Source organism: Podarcis raffonei, chromosome 7 (genome assembly GCF_027172205.1).
Source record: "Podarcis raffonei isolate rPodRaf1 chromosome 7, rPodRaf1.pri, whole genome shotgun sequence".
Taxonomy (NCBI): domain Eukaryota; kingdom Metazoa; phylum Chordata; class Lepidosauria; order Squamata; family Lacertidae; genus Podarcis; species Podarcis raffonei.
In genome coordinates, this window is record NC_070608.1 from 16,745,179 (window position 1) to 16,763,396 (window position 18,218).

General features: G+C 46.7%; 1 protein-coding gene across 1 annotated transcript in view; it reads left to right on the forward strand.

The window, feature by feature from the left end:
• The window catches only part of EXT1 (exostosin glycosyltransferase 1), a 256,049-nt gene that overhangs the window by 217,719 nt on the left and 20,112 nt on the right, over positions 1-18,218 (forward strand). Inside the window, exons 2-5 of the mRNA XM_053395390.1 lie at positions 499-592; positions 3,364-3,471; positions 11,589-11,708; positions 15,580-15,712. Of these exons, the coding sequence (XP_053251365.1) occupies positions 499-592; positions 3,364-3,471; positions 11,589-11,708; positions 15,580-15,712 (455 nt within the window). The remainder of the gene's footprint in view (positions 1-498; positions 593-3,363; positions 3,472-11,588; positions 11,709-15,579; positions 15,713-18,218) is intronic.

An 18,218-nucleotide genomic window follows, 5' to 3' on the forward strand; every position in this document is an offset into this window, starting at 1 on the left:
CCTATATATAGAAATGAGCAAACCAGTGATATTTTAGGGAGCAGGCTAGAAAGCGGGGCCCCATTACTTACATCATAGGAACCTACACAACACAAAACACTGTTTCTGTATGTAGGTTTTATTTTATTTGTTTTTTATCTTATATTTTGGAAATGTACACCCAGGTGTTTTTCTTTAAGTTTTTTTTTGGGGGGGCCAAGAGAGTGGGGCCCTAAGCTATAGCTTGTTTAGCTTATATGTAAATCCAGCACTGAGGACAGGGACTCAATTCAGCTCACTCAGTTGCTTTCATATTGCCATCTACATTTGTTTTCCTTTCTCCTTTTTTGCTTTTGTTCCTGTTGTGTCTCCCCTTATGCGATGCCAGCTTTGCAGATGTGAGCTGGTCCGGCGATGAGTCTAGCCAGATGTGCAGCACCAGATGTTTACATTTGCACGCACAGTTACTCCCGGGCTCATTGTTAATTTATTATTTTCCCCCTCTCTGTCTCCTGTTAGGTATGATTATCGTGAAATGCTGCACAATGCCACTTTCTGTCTCGTCCCTCGTGGCCGGAGGCTGGGATCCTTCAGGTTCCTGGAGGCCCTGCAGGTAAGATCAACCGTTTGACTGGAGACTTAGAGCCGTTTAGCACTCCTGTCAGCTGGAATTCTGTGCTGGGTGATAGCCAGGCAAGAGGAAGGCGGATTGGAGATTTCATTTCCCTAATAGTCCATAATCCAGCATTCCTACTTCAGGAGCAGTTGGCAGCTATTTTGCCCGCACCAAAGCTGGGTTGACTTAGCCTATGGTTACCAGATTTTTTTCGGTGAATCCAGGGACACTTTTTTATTTTTTATTTTTTTGAAGCTGAGTAGCAACAGGGAGTCAGTAGTGTGGATGGTGAGGCAAAAGACCCTGGGCCCAAGCACACATGCATATTGTATAAAGGTGCAAAGCCCCTCTTTCACACCCTGTGAAACATAAATGCACAGTTTTTTTAAAAAAACTGGGCAATGGCGTGCCACCGTCCTGTGACTCCCAAGTCTTCCCTGATTTCCTGCCCCCTTCCCCCTTTGTTTTGACAGATCGGGGGGAGGCTCGGGGGTCGCGGGCGAGCAGCCATTGCCCAGTTAAAAAAACCCCTGCACATTTATGTTTTGCAGGGTGCAAAAGAAGGGCTTTGCACCTTGCCTGGCAGAGAAACTGCACGCCTTGCTCCCCTCCTGGGCAACAGCCATCCGCCCACGACTCCTGAGCGTCCCTCAATCTTTCAAAACAAAGGGGGAAGGGGGCAGGAGATCTGTACCACCAGACGTCCCCGGTTCACGTTTGGCAGTGGCGGCAGCAGCGAGTAGCGAGCAACTCCTGAAGCCAGCCAGAGCTAACTGCGCTACCAGGCTGCCGCTGCCACGTTTCCCAGGGACGGAGTTGCAAATCTGGGGACATTCCAGGGATGGAATTTGTCCGGAGACAGATTTGTAAATCCGGGGACTGTACCCGGGAACCAGGGACGTCTGGTAACCCTAACTTAGCCTAAGCAGGTTTGTTGAACTTGGGGAGGTGGGTGGTGGGGGAGAGAATCTATATTCCTGGAGAAACACTGACTTCATCCAACCAGGAAGTTAGGAGGACATAAATAATACAGCTCATTGTTTTAATTCAGCCGAGACAAAATTGCCTATAAATTCTGCCCGGGTTTTCACATTGCATACTAAGTAAGTTTTAAGTGACGGCATCAATTAGGTTGGATTTTGAACAGGCAGGCGACAGGGAAGCGATCTGCAGGGGAGAGCACGCCCAGGGTTAAAATGGCATGAAAATAACTGTTAAAAAATAAAGGGCATCTCTGCAGCAAAAGGCTGGGGTCGGGAGGGTTCTTCTTTGCCGCGGTGACGTCTGTCCTTGACCCCGCATTGATCCACCAGGATTTCAAAACAGCAGGCACTGGAAACGGTAGGGTCAGTTGTGAATGGCACAGTTGTGAATGGAAAGGAAACGAGCCTGTTACCATGGCACACAAGTGGAGGTGCGGGAGGCCATGCCGTAAAAGGAAAGATGCCGCGTTTACAAATTTGGATCCCACAAAACCAAACGCCTGAACCATCAAAGGCCAAGATAGAGAATATGAGCGAAGCTGTAAAATGAAGTTGCTGGAAGCAGCCCTGTGGAGAAGGGCTTCAGGAAAGGTCTGTTCCTGGCTGGAATTCCCCCACACTCTGAGGGTGCTGGAGCTACCGAGAGATATAAATAGAATACAATAGAATCCATATATTAAAATCTAAAATTCTAATCACTGATATAACCAAGATAGAAATTAATAGCCAGCTTGGGTGAACAGGGGAGTTTTAAGGAGGCACCAAAAGCTCATCAGAGTTTAGGCCCACTTTCTTTAGAGGATATGGAATTCCGTAGGCTGGGTGCCACCACAGAGAAGGCCCTCTCCACTGGGTTGCCATGGGATGTGCTTCAACTGGGGTAAAACCAGGAGAGCCTTTTTTGAGGACCTCGACATGCAGGAAGGTCTTTTGTGGGTGCAGGCCTTCCTCCAGATATCCAGACCTGAAGTTGTTAGGGCATTGTATATCAACAAAAGCACCTTCATCCCTCGTAACCTCCCTCAATGGGTGTATACACACACAAAGAACCTACCCACATGATGCTGGCACAACCCCCTAAGCTAACACTGTGTGACAGAATGAAAGAACAACACCCCCCACCTCTCTCTCTCCCCTCTTCTTTCCCCCAGCTGCAAGATGTCTATGACAAAAGTGTCTCTCACTATGTGTAAATGAACCGTGAAAAAGACTCTGTGAATTGAAAGCGGAGGTGCCATGTACTTTTCCGTGTTTTGAAAATCTTTAGTAAAAAAACCCCCTTTTTATTATTTTTTTAAAAATAAGAACCTTCGTTTTGGCTCAGTAGCAAATCAGTAGCCATGGCAAACCCTCCAGAACCGGTGCAATATGATTGCGATAGGGTGGCCCACGCAGTGACGTGGCTGCCATGTTCTGCATTTGCTGAACCTTCTGACCCAACAGCAAGCCCACACAGGGGTGTACCAGTGGGCCTGTACCAATCTGTGTGTACCCATGCAAGTAGCCAGGGAATAAACAAGGGCCACTCCATTGATAGTCTTCCCTCTCTCTCTGTGTGGTCTGAGTATATGAGCCTTCCAATAGTGGGCCTGCCAGACCCAAGGTTCAGTGATCCTCAGAATGTGGCATGGCAGTGGTCCCACAATACTTTTCAACACAATTCTCTATTAAAGTCCAATTTTTGCAGAATAGGCTGCGATTTCATTGCCACGGGGCCTTGGAAGGGCCAGCGTGCCTTTGCTGCAATTGTTTCCATTTTCCTGATTTTAATGATTGCCTACCCAGGCTGCCTGTGTTCCTGTGATGCTCAGCAATGGATGGGAGCTGCCATTCTCCGAAGTGATTGATTGGAATCAAGCTGCCGTCATAGGGGATGAGAGATTGTTATTACAGGTAAGGCGGGGGGAGGAGAGGGAGAAACCGCGGCCTTCGTCAGAGTGGTTGACAGTGGCAGCCATTTCCCACACTTCCAGGAAAGATGTATCCGAAAGGTCACGGCTATAAAAGAGATTTTTATCAGGAGGGATTTGTCTGTGTCATTGTGAATATTAACTCATTTAATAAGGCATCATTCACTTTCTGACATGAAGGTCACTCAGGCCTCCAAATGTCTTGGTTAAAAATGTACGAGCAGCTCATTTCTTTTTTTAGAGAAATGCACACGAGCTTCTGAGTTGCAAAGTGCTTGGAAGGGAAAAGTTTCTTTCAACTTCCAAGATATTCATGGTTCTGAACGGTCTCAGTGGCTGGTATCTGACTTACCCTCACAAGAGACCAGTTGAAGTTGACAGATTTAAATAGGTGTTTTGAGGTGTAGACGTGTACTTTTCATTCAAAGTATGCATTTATATGTGTGTTTTGATGGTTTAAACATTCGAAGGGTAGATTCTGGTGGGTAGCTAAGTTCCAATCCACACATTAGTCCGAGAGCTGCAGATCAGTACGGGAATTTTCAAAGTTCATATTCCTCAAAACAAGACACCGGACCCTTCCTAGTCTCCTATTCCCCTTTCTCTAGGGGGACAGGAAGTTGGGTGCAATAATATTCCACACTTCAAGACATTATTTCGGGGCAGCTCAGAATGGTTTCACAATGGGATATGGTGTAGAAACATGCGGAAAGGATAGACATGTCCCTTGGATCTTTTTTGCCTCTTCCATGGGCCAGTTATTGCAAACCAGGAGTTTCTTGGGACGAGAAAGTGAGACCAGCCAAGCTACACAGTCATGCCAGGCCCACACAAAGATACCACTTTGTATATAAAAAAATTATTTGCTTTTCTGTTAAATATTTCACATTTATACAATAACCATCCAAACACTCCCAATAGTCTCGATTTCCCTCCCCCTCCTTCCATGGTGTCTTCAGTTACCCATCTGCTCTGCATATGCTAAATATTCCATACCTTCCCTTCTCATCTTCTTTTCACCTCACTTTACCTTATACCACTGAATCTACTCTAATCCTGCTAACTTATTTACCTGCCGACACTGACTTTTAATATAATCTACAAATATTTCCCAATCTTCCTTGTACATTCTATTATCTGGATCAGACGCTGCATATTCCAACATCTTAAGATACCATTCCTCCTTCTCCAGTAATTTGAAATACAGCATTCTGTAATGCATGAGGACAAGGTGAGCCCTAGGGCTCACGGCCATTTTGTTTCCATGGCGGCCCACCAGATACTTGTGGACGTACTGAAAGCAGTGGACCTGCTCCCATTTTGTTGTTGTTGTTGTTGTTCAGTCATTTAGTCGTGTCCGTCTCTTCGTGACCCCATGGACCAGAGCACGCCAGGCACTCCTGTCTTCCACTGCCTCCCACAGTTTGGTCAAACTCAAGTTGGTAGCTTTGAGAACACTATCCAACCATCTCGTCCTCTGTCATCCCCTTCTCCTTGTGGCCCTCAATCTTTCCCAACACCAGAGTCTTTTCCAGGGAGTCTTCTCTTCTCATGAGGTGGCCAAAGTATTGGAGCCTCAGCTTCAGGATCTGGCCTTCCAGTGAGCACTCAGGGCTGATTTCCTTCAGAATGGATAGGTTGGATCTTCTTTCAGTCCATGGGACTCTCAAGAGTCTCCTCCAGCACCAGAATTCAAAAGCATCAATTCTCCGGCGATCAGCTTTCTTTATGGTCCAGCTCTCACTTCCATACATCTCTACTGGGAAAACCATAGCTTTAACTATATTCACTAGTATTCAGGGGCATATTGCCTCCAGCTGTTGAGGCAGTGCACGGCCATCGTAACCGATGGCCCTTCATAGCACGAGGCTCCATGAATTTATCTAACCTCCCATGAAAGCCACCCAAGTTGGTGACCATTGCTGTTCCTTGCAAGTAGCAGGTTCTGCTGTTGAATTACACCCTGTGTGAAGCAGCCCTCTGTTTGGTCTGTCCTGAATCTCCTACCATTCGTCTTAATTGGATGACCCGCATTCCCAGTATTGTCAGGGACTGGACCGAAGAGGAGGGGGAGACGGAGGGTTGGAGATCGCTCCCTACTTGTCCTGCTTCCCTTGGTGGAGGACGGGGAATGGTGGAGATTGCCCCCCCCCTTCTCCAGTAGCTTCCAGAAAAGAGGGAGACAGGATTGAATTACAGCAGAACTCAGAACTGCTGCTAGTTATGAGGTGTTAGGAGAAAGAGGGGGAGAACAGCCAGCTTAGAAAGCATAGAAGTGCCAAACTCCCCGAGATCTCATCGCCCAATTAGAGTTCAAGAGCAATGGGCTCAAGGACATTTGACTACTCCCCCCCCCCCCGAAGTGCCAAGGGCTGTTGCTGGGGAGAGAAGGGCAGGAGCTCAGAGTGAGCAATGTCACTATGGAGTAAAGGACAGGATTCTTTGTCTTGCACTGAATAAAACCATAAATACTTTCTTGTTTCTTCCTTGCTCTTTGATGCTACGGGGGGGGGGGAGGGGAGAATCCCCCAGGTCTGACAGCAAGAGAGGAAGAGAAAATTCACCCTATTCATTTTCTCCCTGCCGGTCCTGATTTTATGCACCTCTGTCTGCTCTTCCAACCTCACGGAAACAGGGGCAAATCCCTGCATCTGGATGCATCCGGATGCCAGGAACTGAAACTGGGGTCCTTTCGCATGCAAAGCATAGAATCAAAGACTTGTAAAGCTAGGATCATCAAGTCCAACCCTCTGCAATGCAGGAATACAGTGGTACCTCAGGTTACGTACGCTTCAGGTTACATACGCTTCAGGTTACATACTCCACTAACCCAGAAATAGTGCTTCAGGTAAAGAACTTTGCTTCAGGATGAGAACAGAAATCGTGCTCCGGCAGCGTGCTAAAGTGGTGCTTCAGGTTAAGAACAGTTTCAGGTTAAGTACGGATCTCCGGAATGAATTAAGTACCATATGGGGATCAAACCAGGTGTTATCCACACTTGAACCAGCTGAGCTATCCAGCTGTCAAGCACAGCTCTATTGCTTGATTATGGTCCCTGCCATGCAACCGAAATATCTAAATCTTGCACATTTTGAAAATCTGCATGACCCAGCTGCAGGATCTGGGCTTTCTGGTTGCAGAAGGCAAAGGGAAGGAAGGATTCCAGGTCTCCCTCTCTTCTCTCCCCCCCCCCACCCTTTTGCCTCCCCACATGAGGACATTAATGTTCCAAATCTTTGTCCTGTTCTTGTAATGCAGAATTGATTCTCTTCACAGCTGCTTCCTTACCAAGGCAAGCTACTACGCCATTATTAACAGTGGTTTTTAAAGACCTGGCGCTGAGCCAGAATGTCTGCTCTGGGAAATGTTTTTGTTGTGTTACAGTTTCCCATTTCTCATTTTTAGACTAGCTCGGATGTTTTTATTTACATATTCTCTTCATCCTTGCACCAGCTCCCACTCCAGGGAAGCTTGAACCAGTTAGACTCTCTCTCTCTCTCTCTCTCTCTCCCCCCATCCTACCCTCCTTTTTTTAATGCAAAAGTCATTCCCCCTCCCCACCTTCTCTTCCCCATTATTACACAAATGACCTGCTATTAAAACGTCATCCCTTTCTAATAATTCTAGTGTATTTGTGGCAGATCAGCACAGATCCATCATTTCCCACACCCAACTTCTGGGCCAAGAAGATTAATAGCAAATAGCCAAGCACGGTTAAAAATGGGAGCTCTGGTTTCAGCTCCCATCTGTTAGAAGCGAATCAACTCACACAAAAATATATAGTTTAGAAAATAAGCTTTTCCCCTGCTTTGCAAATATGAATGGCTCACTCTGTCTAATAGATTTGATGCTTCTTCGTTGCACACACAGGTATATATCAAAAGATTCGGCTGAAAGCGCTTGGGCAAAAATAACTTAATGCGATCAATGCAAATTTATACTACAAAAATAGCTGCCTAACAAGTAAAAATGCATACGCTTAAACATTGCAAAAAACCTGTCTCCAAATGCACGTGGCCATTAAACATTCTACCTGTACATATTGCCCAGATATTTTTGCCCTATAACGTTTTAGCCATGAGCAAGGCTGCAAGAACAATTCAAAATACCGGTTTAGTAAAAAAATAAGTGAAAGTAGGCTGCAATTATAAATGCGCTTACTCATGATTAACCCTCACTGGATACATGGGACTCACTTCTGATTGCACAGTTAGGTTTGGGTATTAGATGATCTGTTGCGATCTGCCTTAGGAAGAGGTTATTTGGAAAGGCAACTGAGCAGTTTTTAAATAATACTCTAGCATCATAGGAAAAATGCACCTTCTGCATAATAACCAGGGTCTCAGCAGTCCTGGTCTGGCTATGAACAGTTGATATATCTGGCTGTTCTCCTCCTCCTGGCCATTTTTGTTTTGGTTTTTGGCATAATTTTGGCCACAACTTTATTGAATTACAGTAAGTGAGTGGTTGCTTAGGCATTGGTTAGCAACTATCTGTTCCCACTTGGAGGTAGGAACAGAAGTGACAACCACACCCATGCGGAAGTCAGTAGGGGTAAACAATTTTGGGGAGAGAAAAAGCTGGGCACCAGGCTCTCCCTCTCCCCAAATGCTCCCTGGGGTTCTTGCATGGCCCTATCCCTTTGCCAGGGATACGGACAAAAGCATGGCGAGCCCTTGGATTCCTTTAATGGAATACCTTTGCAGCAGCAGCATTGGAGGGGCAGGCACAGCCAACCACACCCCCTCCACCAACCAAAAAATTAACCAATTCCTAACTGCAACCTTACAAGTTGTGACGATTTGCTACACATTAGGCAAAAACCAAATGGCACCAGCCAATCAGCCAAATGGACAAAATTCCTACCAGGCCCCTGCTCCAAGGCAGGCGACCCCATGACAGGCATAGCAAGGTCAGCACAAACAAACCCTAAATAAAGGGAGGGTGGGCGGGTAATCCGATGTGCGCAGTGAAAAGAAGAAGCTCGACGCTGCGCACAGGGACCTATATAGCACCCCCATCAATCAAATAAAATTGCAACAATCAATTTTCCCCAGCAACATTGGAGGTGCCCAATCAAATCCGTGGCCACCCAAACTAACCCGCCCAGCAACAGGGAATGTCATGGTTGCTCCCACCGCAACACGTGTTCTCCATGAAGGAGAACCCGCTTTGTAGTTCAGCAACCTATCCCATTGTCTTGGGACCTTTTGTTTCACACCTGACATTCATTATGGGCTTAATGTTTTGCTGAAGCAATCTTAGGAAAGTTGGGCATTTCAAACTGAGCTGCTTATAGTTGAACTTGATGCCAAGTCTATATGAAATCTGTTCTTGACATAAGGAGATCCTTGCCACCGAGCTGTTCCCCCTGCCCCTCCCAAGAGGCTATGCAGAGAACAGATGTATTCTAATTAAGAATATTTTATTGGGAAATGGATTTTCCCCCAACCCCCTCCAATAAGTGAGAAGGGTGTGCGTGAGTGAGAAAGCATTCGCTGTGTGTAATCTAATATCTAAGAGGAAAATGCAGAGCAGCACAAATCAAAAGCAAACATAGGTGCTTGCCTTGTGCATAATTAGTCAGGAAAGAATATATGAAAAAATATATGAATATTTGAAAGGCTTAGAGGGAACGGAGCCCTCTAATGAGAAAACACTATGCTCCAAACAAAAGGAAGGATTTATTTTTGCACCCCCCCCCTTCAGATAAGCTTGTCTAAATAAACAGCAGAAAGTGAAGAACAGAAAAGTACCTGGGTGCATTTATTTTGCTGTGTCCGCACATATTCCTTGAATGAGTCTGCAAGGTGCCTGAAGGCCATGAGTTGGGCAAACCTCAATCTTGCATGGTCTATTTCTTTCTTTTCCCCCTTGTTTGTTTGTGGAACGCGAATCCCTGCGGTCTACCAATGAGTGTAAGAATTAGAAAGCAAGAATGTACACTTGGGAAGGTATTAAAAGCATAACTCAGCTGGGTTAACTGGTCCCAAGTAGGTACTCCTGCTTTTAAGAACACAATCCAGCCTGGCTGGATATAGATCGAAGTCTAGTTAGTCCTGCATTCTTTGCATGGATTCTTGGAAACAGCAGGCATTAGGTGGTACCCTGGAAATCTAGTATCGATGGCCACTAGCCGCAATGGCTAAGTTCTACCTCCACTATCAGCGTGACTCTGAATAAGTTGCTATGAGTCATAGGTGGGCAGGATGTTGTGTTCATGTCCGCTTGCAGGCTTCCCACGGGCGTCTGGTTAGCCACTGTGAGAGCAGAACGTTGGAGAAGATGCCCCATTGGCCTACATTGACAGACTCATGCTATGATCTAGTTTTTGGCCACGTGTGATCTAGTCTCCATGGGTAGCCAATGTGGTGCTTTCCGGATATTGCTGGACTGCAGCACCCATAGTCCCAGCTGGCAGGGCTGATGAGAGCTAGAGTCCAGGAATATCTGGAGGTTAAAGGTAAAGGACCCTGGACAGTTAAGTCCAGTCAAAGGCGACTATGGGGTGCGGCGCTCATCTCACTTTTCAGGCTGAGGGAGCCAGCATTTGTCCACAGATAGCTTTCCAGGTCATGTGGCCAGCATGACTAAACCGCTTCTGGTGCAACAGAATCCGTGACGGAAACCAGAGCACATGGAAATGCAGTTCCTCTTCCTGCCACAGTGGTACCTATTTATCTACTTCCACTGGCGTGCTTTCAAACTGCTAAATTGGCAGGAGCTGGGACAGAGCAACGGGAGCTCACCTGTCAGAGAAGTTCCTTCACTTATATCACCCCATTGTGGGGATTCAAACTGCTGACCTTCTGATCGGCAAGCCCAAGAGGCTCAGTGGTTTAGACCACAGTGCCACCCGTGTCCTGTATCTGGAGGCCACCATCTTGACAATCCCTAACCTAGTTAAACCACTTTTCCTAAGGGTGGCCATGGTGAACTGGGAATGAAGCACATTGAGCTAGTTCATATATTGACAGTACAGGATCGTATCTTTTTTAAAAACAAAATGTTATTGGTTTTGAAACAAATACAACAACCATTAAACAATTATCTAGCAGTACAACTAATGGTGTTTGTTTTACCCCTTGTCTCTAGACATACACTAAACACAGTCAACATTCAGACATAACATAACCTCTCCATTGAGAATATTGAGTGGTTCTTATTGAGAATAAGGAGGTCTTGATTTTGGTCATTAACATAAAAGAAAGGGGTCCACGTTTCTTGGAAAGCGTCTCTATGGCCCTCCTGCGTCTGGTGAGATGCTCAGATATTGCCGTATCCCAGATATTATTTCCCCATATGTTCAGGGGTATTTCATTCTGGTTCTTCCATTTCTGGTCTATCATTAATCGTGCCACAGTCAGTAAGAAGCGTACTATTCATCGTGGCAGAGCGTGGAGCCTAAGTCTATGTCCAAAGATCGTAGGGCTAAGGCAGGATTTGGAGAAAGTGGTTGGCCTGTAATTGGACCATATCTGAGGGGTCATATCTGTCAGGTCATATGACCTCCGTTGGGGTTGCTTGTCTAGTCAAGCCAGCTTCCTACTGCTGAAAAGAAGGGGGAAATGAGAAAGGAACTGGACCTTTCTGATTTTGAAAGATTATAGGGCACCCACACTGAGGGCACTGGAACCCCAAAATAAGAATAACAACTACAGGGCACTGATGCTAAATTCTCACAACTATTTTAAAGCTGAAGGGAAAGAGTGGCAGCGTGCTGTTAACTTGGTAAAAGAGATCTCCCCGGCAGGGTAAGGTTGCTAACCGATCTTGTTCTGGAAAAGTCTCTGATTTTGCAAACTCTCAGAAGTGTGGGAAGCACAGCCTGTCCAGTCGGAAGTGGGACAGAGAGACAGCAGCCCAATGAGCAACCTGTATAATTCAATTTCCAATTACTGCTATCACGGCCGCTGCTGTTGTCTGACAGTGTGGATTGTGTGCTTCAAATGGGAGCCAAAAGCACTATGCGCTGATCTATAAAACCTAAACTGATTGTGCCGTAAACGGATCATCTGGAAAGGCCCCCAGAAGTGCCTTAATGTTCTCGGGTTGCAATGTTTTCTACACTGTCTGATTTGTTTCAACGTTGTATTACAGATCCCTTCTACAATCAGGTCTATCCATCAGGATAAAATCCTAGCACTTAGACAGCAGACACAGTTCTTGTGGGAGGCTTATTTTTCTTCGGTTGAGAAGATTGTATTGACCACGCTAGAGGTGAGTAACTGTTCTCAGATATTAGTTGAGGCGTTGGCGGTCTCAGTGCCCAGGCTTTGTCTGACCTTGGCTCTTGAGGGGGGAGACAGTGGGTCGCTCGGGAGGGGGTTGTGTGCACATGTGAGGAATGGGGCAGAGGAAAGACCTTCACCGCCTCTATAACTTTTCTCCCCTGAGGAAATAACGTTTCTTTGTTACTGGGCCTGGTGTAAGAAAAAATGACACCATGACAAATGAGAAGCCATTCCACTTCCAGGGAAAAGTTGCCTCGTGCAGACTAGTGGCTTCTTGGGGGCTTTGCGGTGGGTAAATCAGTATTCTTGTCGTGCCTGGTGAATGAGGTCTTTTAGGGAACCTTTCTGGATAAATCGTTTTTCTGAAGAAGTAGAATTGCAAAGCCCTCTCTTCTAATGGCAGGCTTTTGTGCCCCCAAGACATTTTGATGGCCTTTTGACTGGTCTGCCTGGGGTGGTGTGGGGTGAGGCGCTTAGTAGGACATAGAGTAGATTCAAGAGGAAGATGACAGAAAACTAACAAGGAACTCTGATGGGAAACGAAACGAGTCTGCCGCATTTTCAAAAGGATTTTTGTAGAGCTGTGGGTGCATGTTACAAACCCTCACACGCACACATTTCTCTCTCTCTGGGACTGTTAAGGTGTGATGTTAAAAGTATGATTTAGTATTATCAGCACTAGTAATTTCAATTTCTGTTACTCCACAGCTGATGGGGAATGTTATTATCCTAGTTTGCTGCAAACCATGGTTTCCTGTTTAGCCCAAACCCTGCTAACCATGGCTTTCAGAAGCCCCATCGAACTATGGTTTGGGGCCCTGTTCTTCTAAGCAATTTGGGTTTGGTTCAGAAATAATGACAAAGTCTAGGTTCCTGCAAACCAGAAATGGTTTGCACGTGCAAGGCAAGGAAGGAATGTATGTAAGCCCAAGGCCACCATCAAACCATCAAACCATGGTTAATGCTATTCATATTCCCTCATCAACCACACTTCAAACCATGTTTTCGAGTGCTGGTCTATGAGGGAACCATGGTTGGCACATCTTAACTTTTGATGGTGGTTAGCACTGTCCTGAGGGAAAAAAGAGAGGAATGCAGACTTTCTCTCCGTTTCTAAACCATGGTTTGCAAGGGGCCATCATTATATCTGCATTTGGCCCTTCTCTAGTGTGTGTGTGTGTGTGTGCGCACACACACACACACACACCCTTAATTCTCATTCGGTTATGCTAACTCAGTTGCAGCCAACATGGTTCTCTCCAGATGTTGATGGACTCCAGCTCCCATCAGCCTCTGCCAGCATGGCCAGTGAGTAGGGATGGTGGGTGTTGTAGCCCAGTAACTTCTGATGGGCACCCCATTGGCTACCCGTGAACTAGATGAAATGTGAAGCTTATCTAATGCAACACACATTCCTTTGGTGAGAAGTTCCCCTGTTCAGCCCATATTGGATTTGCGCCCCCCCCTTGAATGAGAGTTGACTTGAATTAGCAGAAGTGTGTGTGTGTCCCCAATAAAAGTGGAATTGTGGCAAGCCTACACACTAATGTTAGAAACAGAAAAAACATCTCTTTAGATTTAATTTTCAGCAGGGATTTCTTTAATGCCATTATCTTTTACAAGGCAAAATCCAAAGATGGTATTTAGCAACATGTGTGCACCAATTTTCCCTGTGCTTTTTATTGTTAATGGAGGAGCTGTAAATTTGTTCCCTTTTTGTCCTTTCCTGTATCCTTTCTTACAGATTCCTCCCCCAGAACCCCCCCCCCCCCGGTCTGTTTCAGCTCTGCAGACGGTTAAGTGTTGTTTTCATGGCCAGAAATAGCCATCTGTTAAATTGGGTAAAGCCCTTTTAGGTCAGGACCTTGGCCCGCAAAATAACGGGATCTGTAAGCAGCACAAGCACATCTGAACAAAGGCATTGGGTGCCTGCTTCAAAAACTGAACCTGGCTGAGTTGCTGGGAGGAAAAGCATTGTCCTGAATCTCAACAGTGAAACAGTATTGTGTAGGATCGGTTTAGTTTAACTAGAGAAGTGCCCTTTCTGCACTGTCACAGGAAAGCCAAACTTGGCATTCCTGCTGCAGTTTTATTGGTTGTTTCTTCTGAACGGCAACAGCAAGAATGACAGAGACCGGGAAATGGAAGGGACCCTGAGGGTCATCTAGTCCAACCCCCATACAACGCAGGAATATGCAGCTGTCCCATATGGGAATTGAACCAGCAACCTTGGCATTATTAGCACCACGCTCAACTGAGCCATCCAGGCATATTTATCTTATTTATTTCTTCCATTTGCATGCCAACCTTCATCCATAGATCTCAGGGTGGTTCGCAACATAAAATTACAATATAAAAAACAAAACAAAATAAGAACAGCAGCAAATCAAGAATCCCTCGTCCCACAACACCTTTAAAAAGGCATGGGATGTCAATCAGCCAAATGCCTGGTTTAAGAGAAACGTTTTCAGGCCTGGAGCCTAAAAATGCACAATGAAGGTGCCAGACGAGCCTCCCTGGGGAAGCATTCTACAAATGAGGGGCCACCACAGAAAAGGCCCCTTCTTGTGTTGCCGCACTCTGGGCCTCGCATGAAAGAGCAAAAGAAGGGCTTCATAGGATGAACACAGAGAGAAACGGTTCTTGAGGTATTGCAGTCCTAGGCCGTTTAAAGGTCAAATCCAGCACTTTGAATTGAGGCCAGAAACTGATTGGCAGCCAGTGCAGTTGGGCCACTTAGCAACTCAGACCGTTGGGCCCACCTCACTCAGTATTTTCTACACTAGGAGTGGGGGCTACAGATGTTGTTGGACTCCAATTCCCATCAGCCTCAGGCCAGCATGGCTAACGGTCAAGGATGATGGGTTCTGGAGTCCAACATTTGGACTTGGTCACAGGTTCTCTACACTGACTAGCAGTTTTCGTCCCCTGGAGAAGCCATGGACCAAGCCTAGATCATTCTCCTACATTTGAAGTGTGTGCTCTGTCACTGAGCTGTGAGCACTGGTCCCCTCCTTATGGAATTTCCTTCAGCAGGCAGACCTTATTTTCATTAGACCTTTTGGAATATTCTTGTTTGTTTATTGCGGCTTCGCTTAACACTGACCATGGTGGCTGGAATTGATGGAGGTTGTGGGGGCGATACCCAACGTTGGGCCTTGCTTTTATAAGACGGGAGCTGATCTCCTTAGCATCCTGCTTTTTTGCACCCATACAAAATCATGCTTGCACAGAATTGGAGCAGAACTGAATAAATGTTACTGCACCTTTGGTTTTTCCTTGGGCCGAAGCCACGGGGCTATCATTACATTCTGCTCCATGCAATTTGTGTTTCCGGCACCATATTTTTGTGTGTGTTTGCGTGGGGGGGGGGGGAAGAAGGGGAAGGAGGCGAAGGTAACAGTCATCGTTATTCCAGGAAGGTACCACCCTGTCTAAATCTACCGCCAGACTAATTATCTTATGCAGGACATTGATGGCAAAATTGTAGCATGGATTCATCAGCCTCGCAAGCTGACATGCCATTTTAAAAAGCGAAAATATTTTGACTCCGGCTTGCAGCATCTAATAAGTTCGCTCTGTTGCCACGGTTTCTGCGGTGCCTAATGAGGTAGTTTGAATACCATTATGCGAGGCTTCTAACCCGCAGGAATGCGTACGGGTCCAGCATCATCGAGGCTGCTTGGGAGAAAAGAGAAATAGATTAAACAGGAATGCTAAACAACCGGCCTCTTGCTGGCTTTCTGCAGAAAAGTGTGCTGATTGCTACCTTTGGCAAGCAACACCACCTCTCCCGTTTCTCATTCGGACCTTCTTAAGAGTCGCTCCTTTTTCCCTTTCTTTTTCCCTTTTAACAGATTATTCAAGACAGAATATTTAAGCACATATCACGTAACAGCTTAATATGGAACAAGCACCCCGGAGGGTTATTTGTACTGCCACAGTATTCATCATATCTGGGAGATTTTCCTTACTATTATGCTAATCTAGGTAAGTGATTCTCGGTGGATGACCTTCCCTATACGGAGGCTGGATCTCATGGTGCGTCACAAAGGGGGTATGGGCTTTTCAAAAAACCTGGGTGCAGGGCTGTCTTAAGCATATGTAGCGCTGGGGTACAAAGATCCACCCAGCGTGCGTGCTCCCCCAGATTGCCCAGTTCCAGGAGCGCAGGAGGGCAGAGCCAGCCGGCCACCTGCCTCAGCGTCTCGCTGGCTTGGTCACCCCAGAACTCGCAGCGCAGAGTTGCCTGCAGCAGAAGAGTCCACCACGACGTTCTGACCAACAGGCAGGCTCTTCCACGGACTCAACTCTTGGGCCCTGGACTCTTGGCCTGGTGTCCTGAGAGCCCGGCGCCCGGGTGCCCCGCACCCCTAGCGCCTATGGATAAGACGGCCCTGCCTGGGTGCGCAAATCAGGAACCAGCCTTGTTGCACGCCCTCCCCTCCCTTTCTGGAGTGAGTCTCCCCACATCCCCCCAGTTCTTTCCCTTCTCAGGATTAACCTCTGTTAGCTTGCCCTCAAACTGGGCCGCTCAAGTGTTGCCGTCAAACACTTGAAGAAGCTAACCTGGGTGTCTGAACTTTCAGTTGTAAGGAACAGCTAAGAAGCACAATTTTAGCCAACCATTCTCCCTGGCAGTCATCATCCCACTTCCCCAACATCCCATCATTCCCACTAGCTTCAAGGTCACTTCAAGCACATTTTAAGCTCTTGTCTCTTGAATTCTCCCAGCTCCCTGTGAAGCGATGCAAACCATATTTCTCTTGTGAACTAGAAAGATCGGAAGGAAAGTTTTGAGGCGCTTCTACGAGCTGTTGTGATGAAAGGATCTGCTGTGCTTTTAAGCTGTAGTGTTTCTATAAATGCCACATGTATTGCAAAGACATGTTTAGCACCAGTGGAGGGAAATCAATCCAGAGGAAGGAAGGGAGGGAGGGAAGGAAGGAAGGATATTTTCCTATGTGTCTGACTTCTAATTTACCAGCCATGTTACCAGCAAAGAGCCATGGTTGTTTCTGTATGAGGCCATTGCGTTGCCAGTTCTCATGTGCAAATTCTGTGGAGTCGCCAATTGGCCAACAAGTGTGGCACCTTACACGCTGCAGAAGGAGTGCTGTGCAGATATGATTATGGTGATTAGGATGGTTAAAATGTGCTCACATCTCCCTCTGCTTGCATCAGCTGACACCTGTCTACTTATATAACGGACCCCTGATATTTCCACCTCTTGATCTTACTTCATTTCACCACAGGGTTGTTGTTCCCTATATCATCAGTGCCACACACACACACACACACGGTTGTGGTTGGAGCAGAATTTGGATCTCAAGGAAAGCAGTGGGAGAGAATAGCTGTGCTGGCTCTTAGTGTGGTGGGGAGGTTGAGCCAAGCATCATAGCTGCCCATACACAGGTCATGCAAGATGGGTGCTAGAAATCCTTCATGTTGAGGACCTGCTCCCCACATACCTGTAGAGAGACTTCCTAGTTTACGAAATCAATAGGCAAACTTTCTAAGCTTATGAAATCCAATCTAATCGTAAGGACAGATGCAGTTATGCACCTGTGTCAGCGGTTCCTAAATTGACAAGAGAGGCCGATTCAAAAGAAGCCCTCCATGTGTAAAAGCCAACAGGTGGGGGGTCAGCAAACGACTAACGGGGCCTTTCTGTTTATTATTTGTTCATAAATTCAGACTTAATCATTAACAGTTCAAAGCTGTGCACGTGAAAATTAACCGTTCAGCAATAAAATCATCATAATCGTAAAACCCAACGGAACACTGCCTTCAAAGAAAGTCTTTGTCTGGTGCCTGAATTTGAGCAAGGAGCGTCCTCTCTAATCTCAGTTGGGAGGGAGTTCCACAGGCTTGGAACATGTGGCTTCTGGCCGTTACAAGACATGCCTATGAGCCATCGGGGACCCCCAACAGGAGTCAAGCAGGGAGATAAGGGATTGGGGCCTTGTAACTGATAAGGGCCTTGTAAATTCACACCAAAGCCTTGCACTTGGCTGGGTCACAAATGGGCAGGCATAGCAGCTATGGGGCAAGTTTGACCCATGACCCACCAAGCCCAGTATTGTCTACTTAGACTCGCAGTGGCTGCCCAAGCTCTCACAAGGACTGCCTTCCCATCTCCTGGTCCTTTTAGCTGGCTGTACCAAGAGACTGAACCTGAGACTTTCCATGTGCAGAGCCACTGAGCTGTGGCTCCCCTCCTGCTCATGAAGTGGGATCTTCCGTCCACCAGGCCTCTCTCCAGCTGATCAGCCAACACCAGTCTTCCTCACAGCCCTGGTACCCTCCAGCTATTCTGGGCTACAGCGTCTATCAGGGCCAGCCAAGGCAGCCATGTTGGAGAAGCTGGAAGACGCCAAGTTGGAGAAGGCTGGCCTACATGGTCTGATCCTCTGGGTGACCTTAGGCCAGTCACTGGGCTAGCCTACCTCACAGGGCTGTTGTGGGGAATTAAACAAGGAGCCATGCCTTCCAC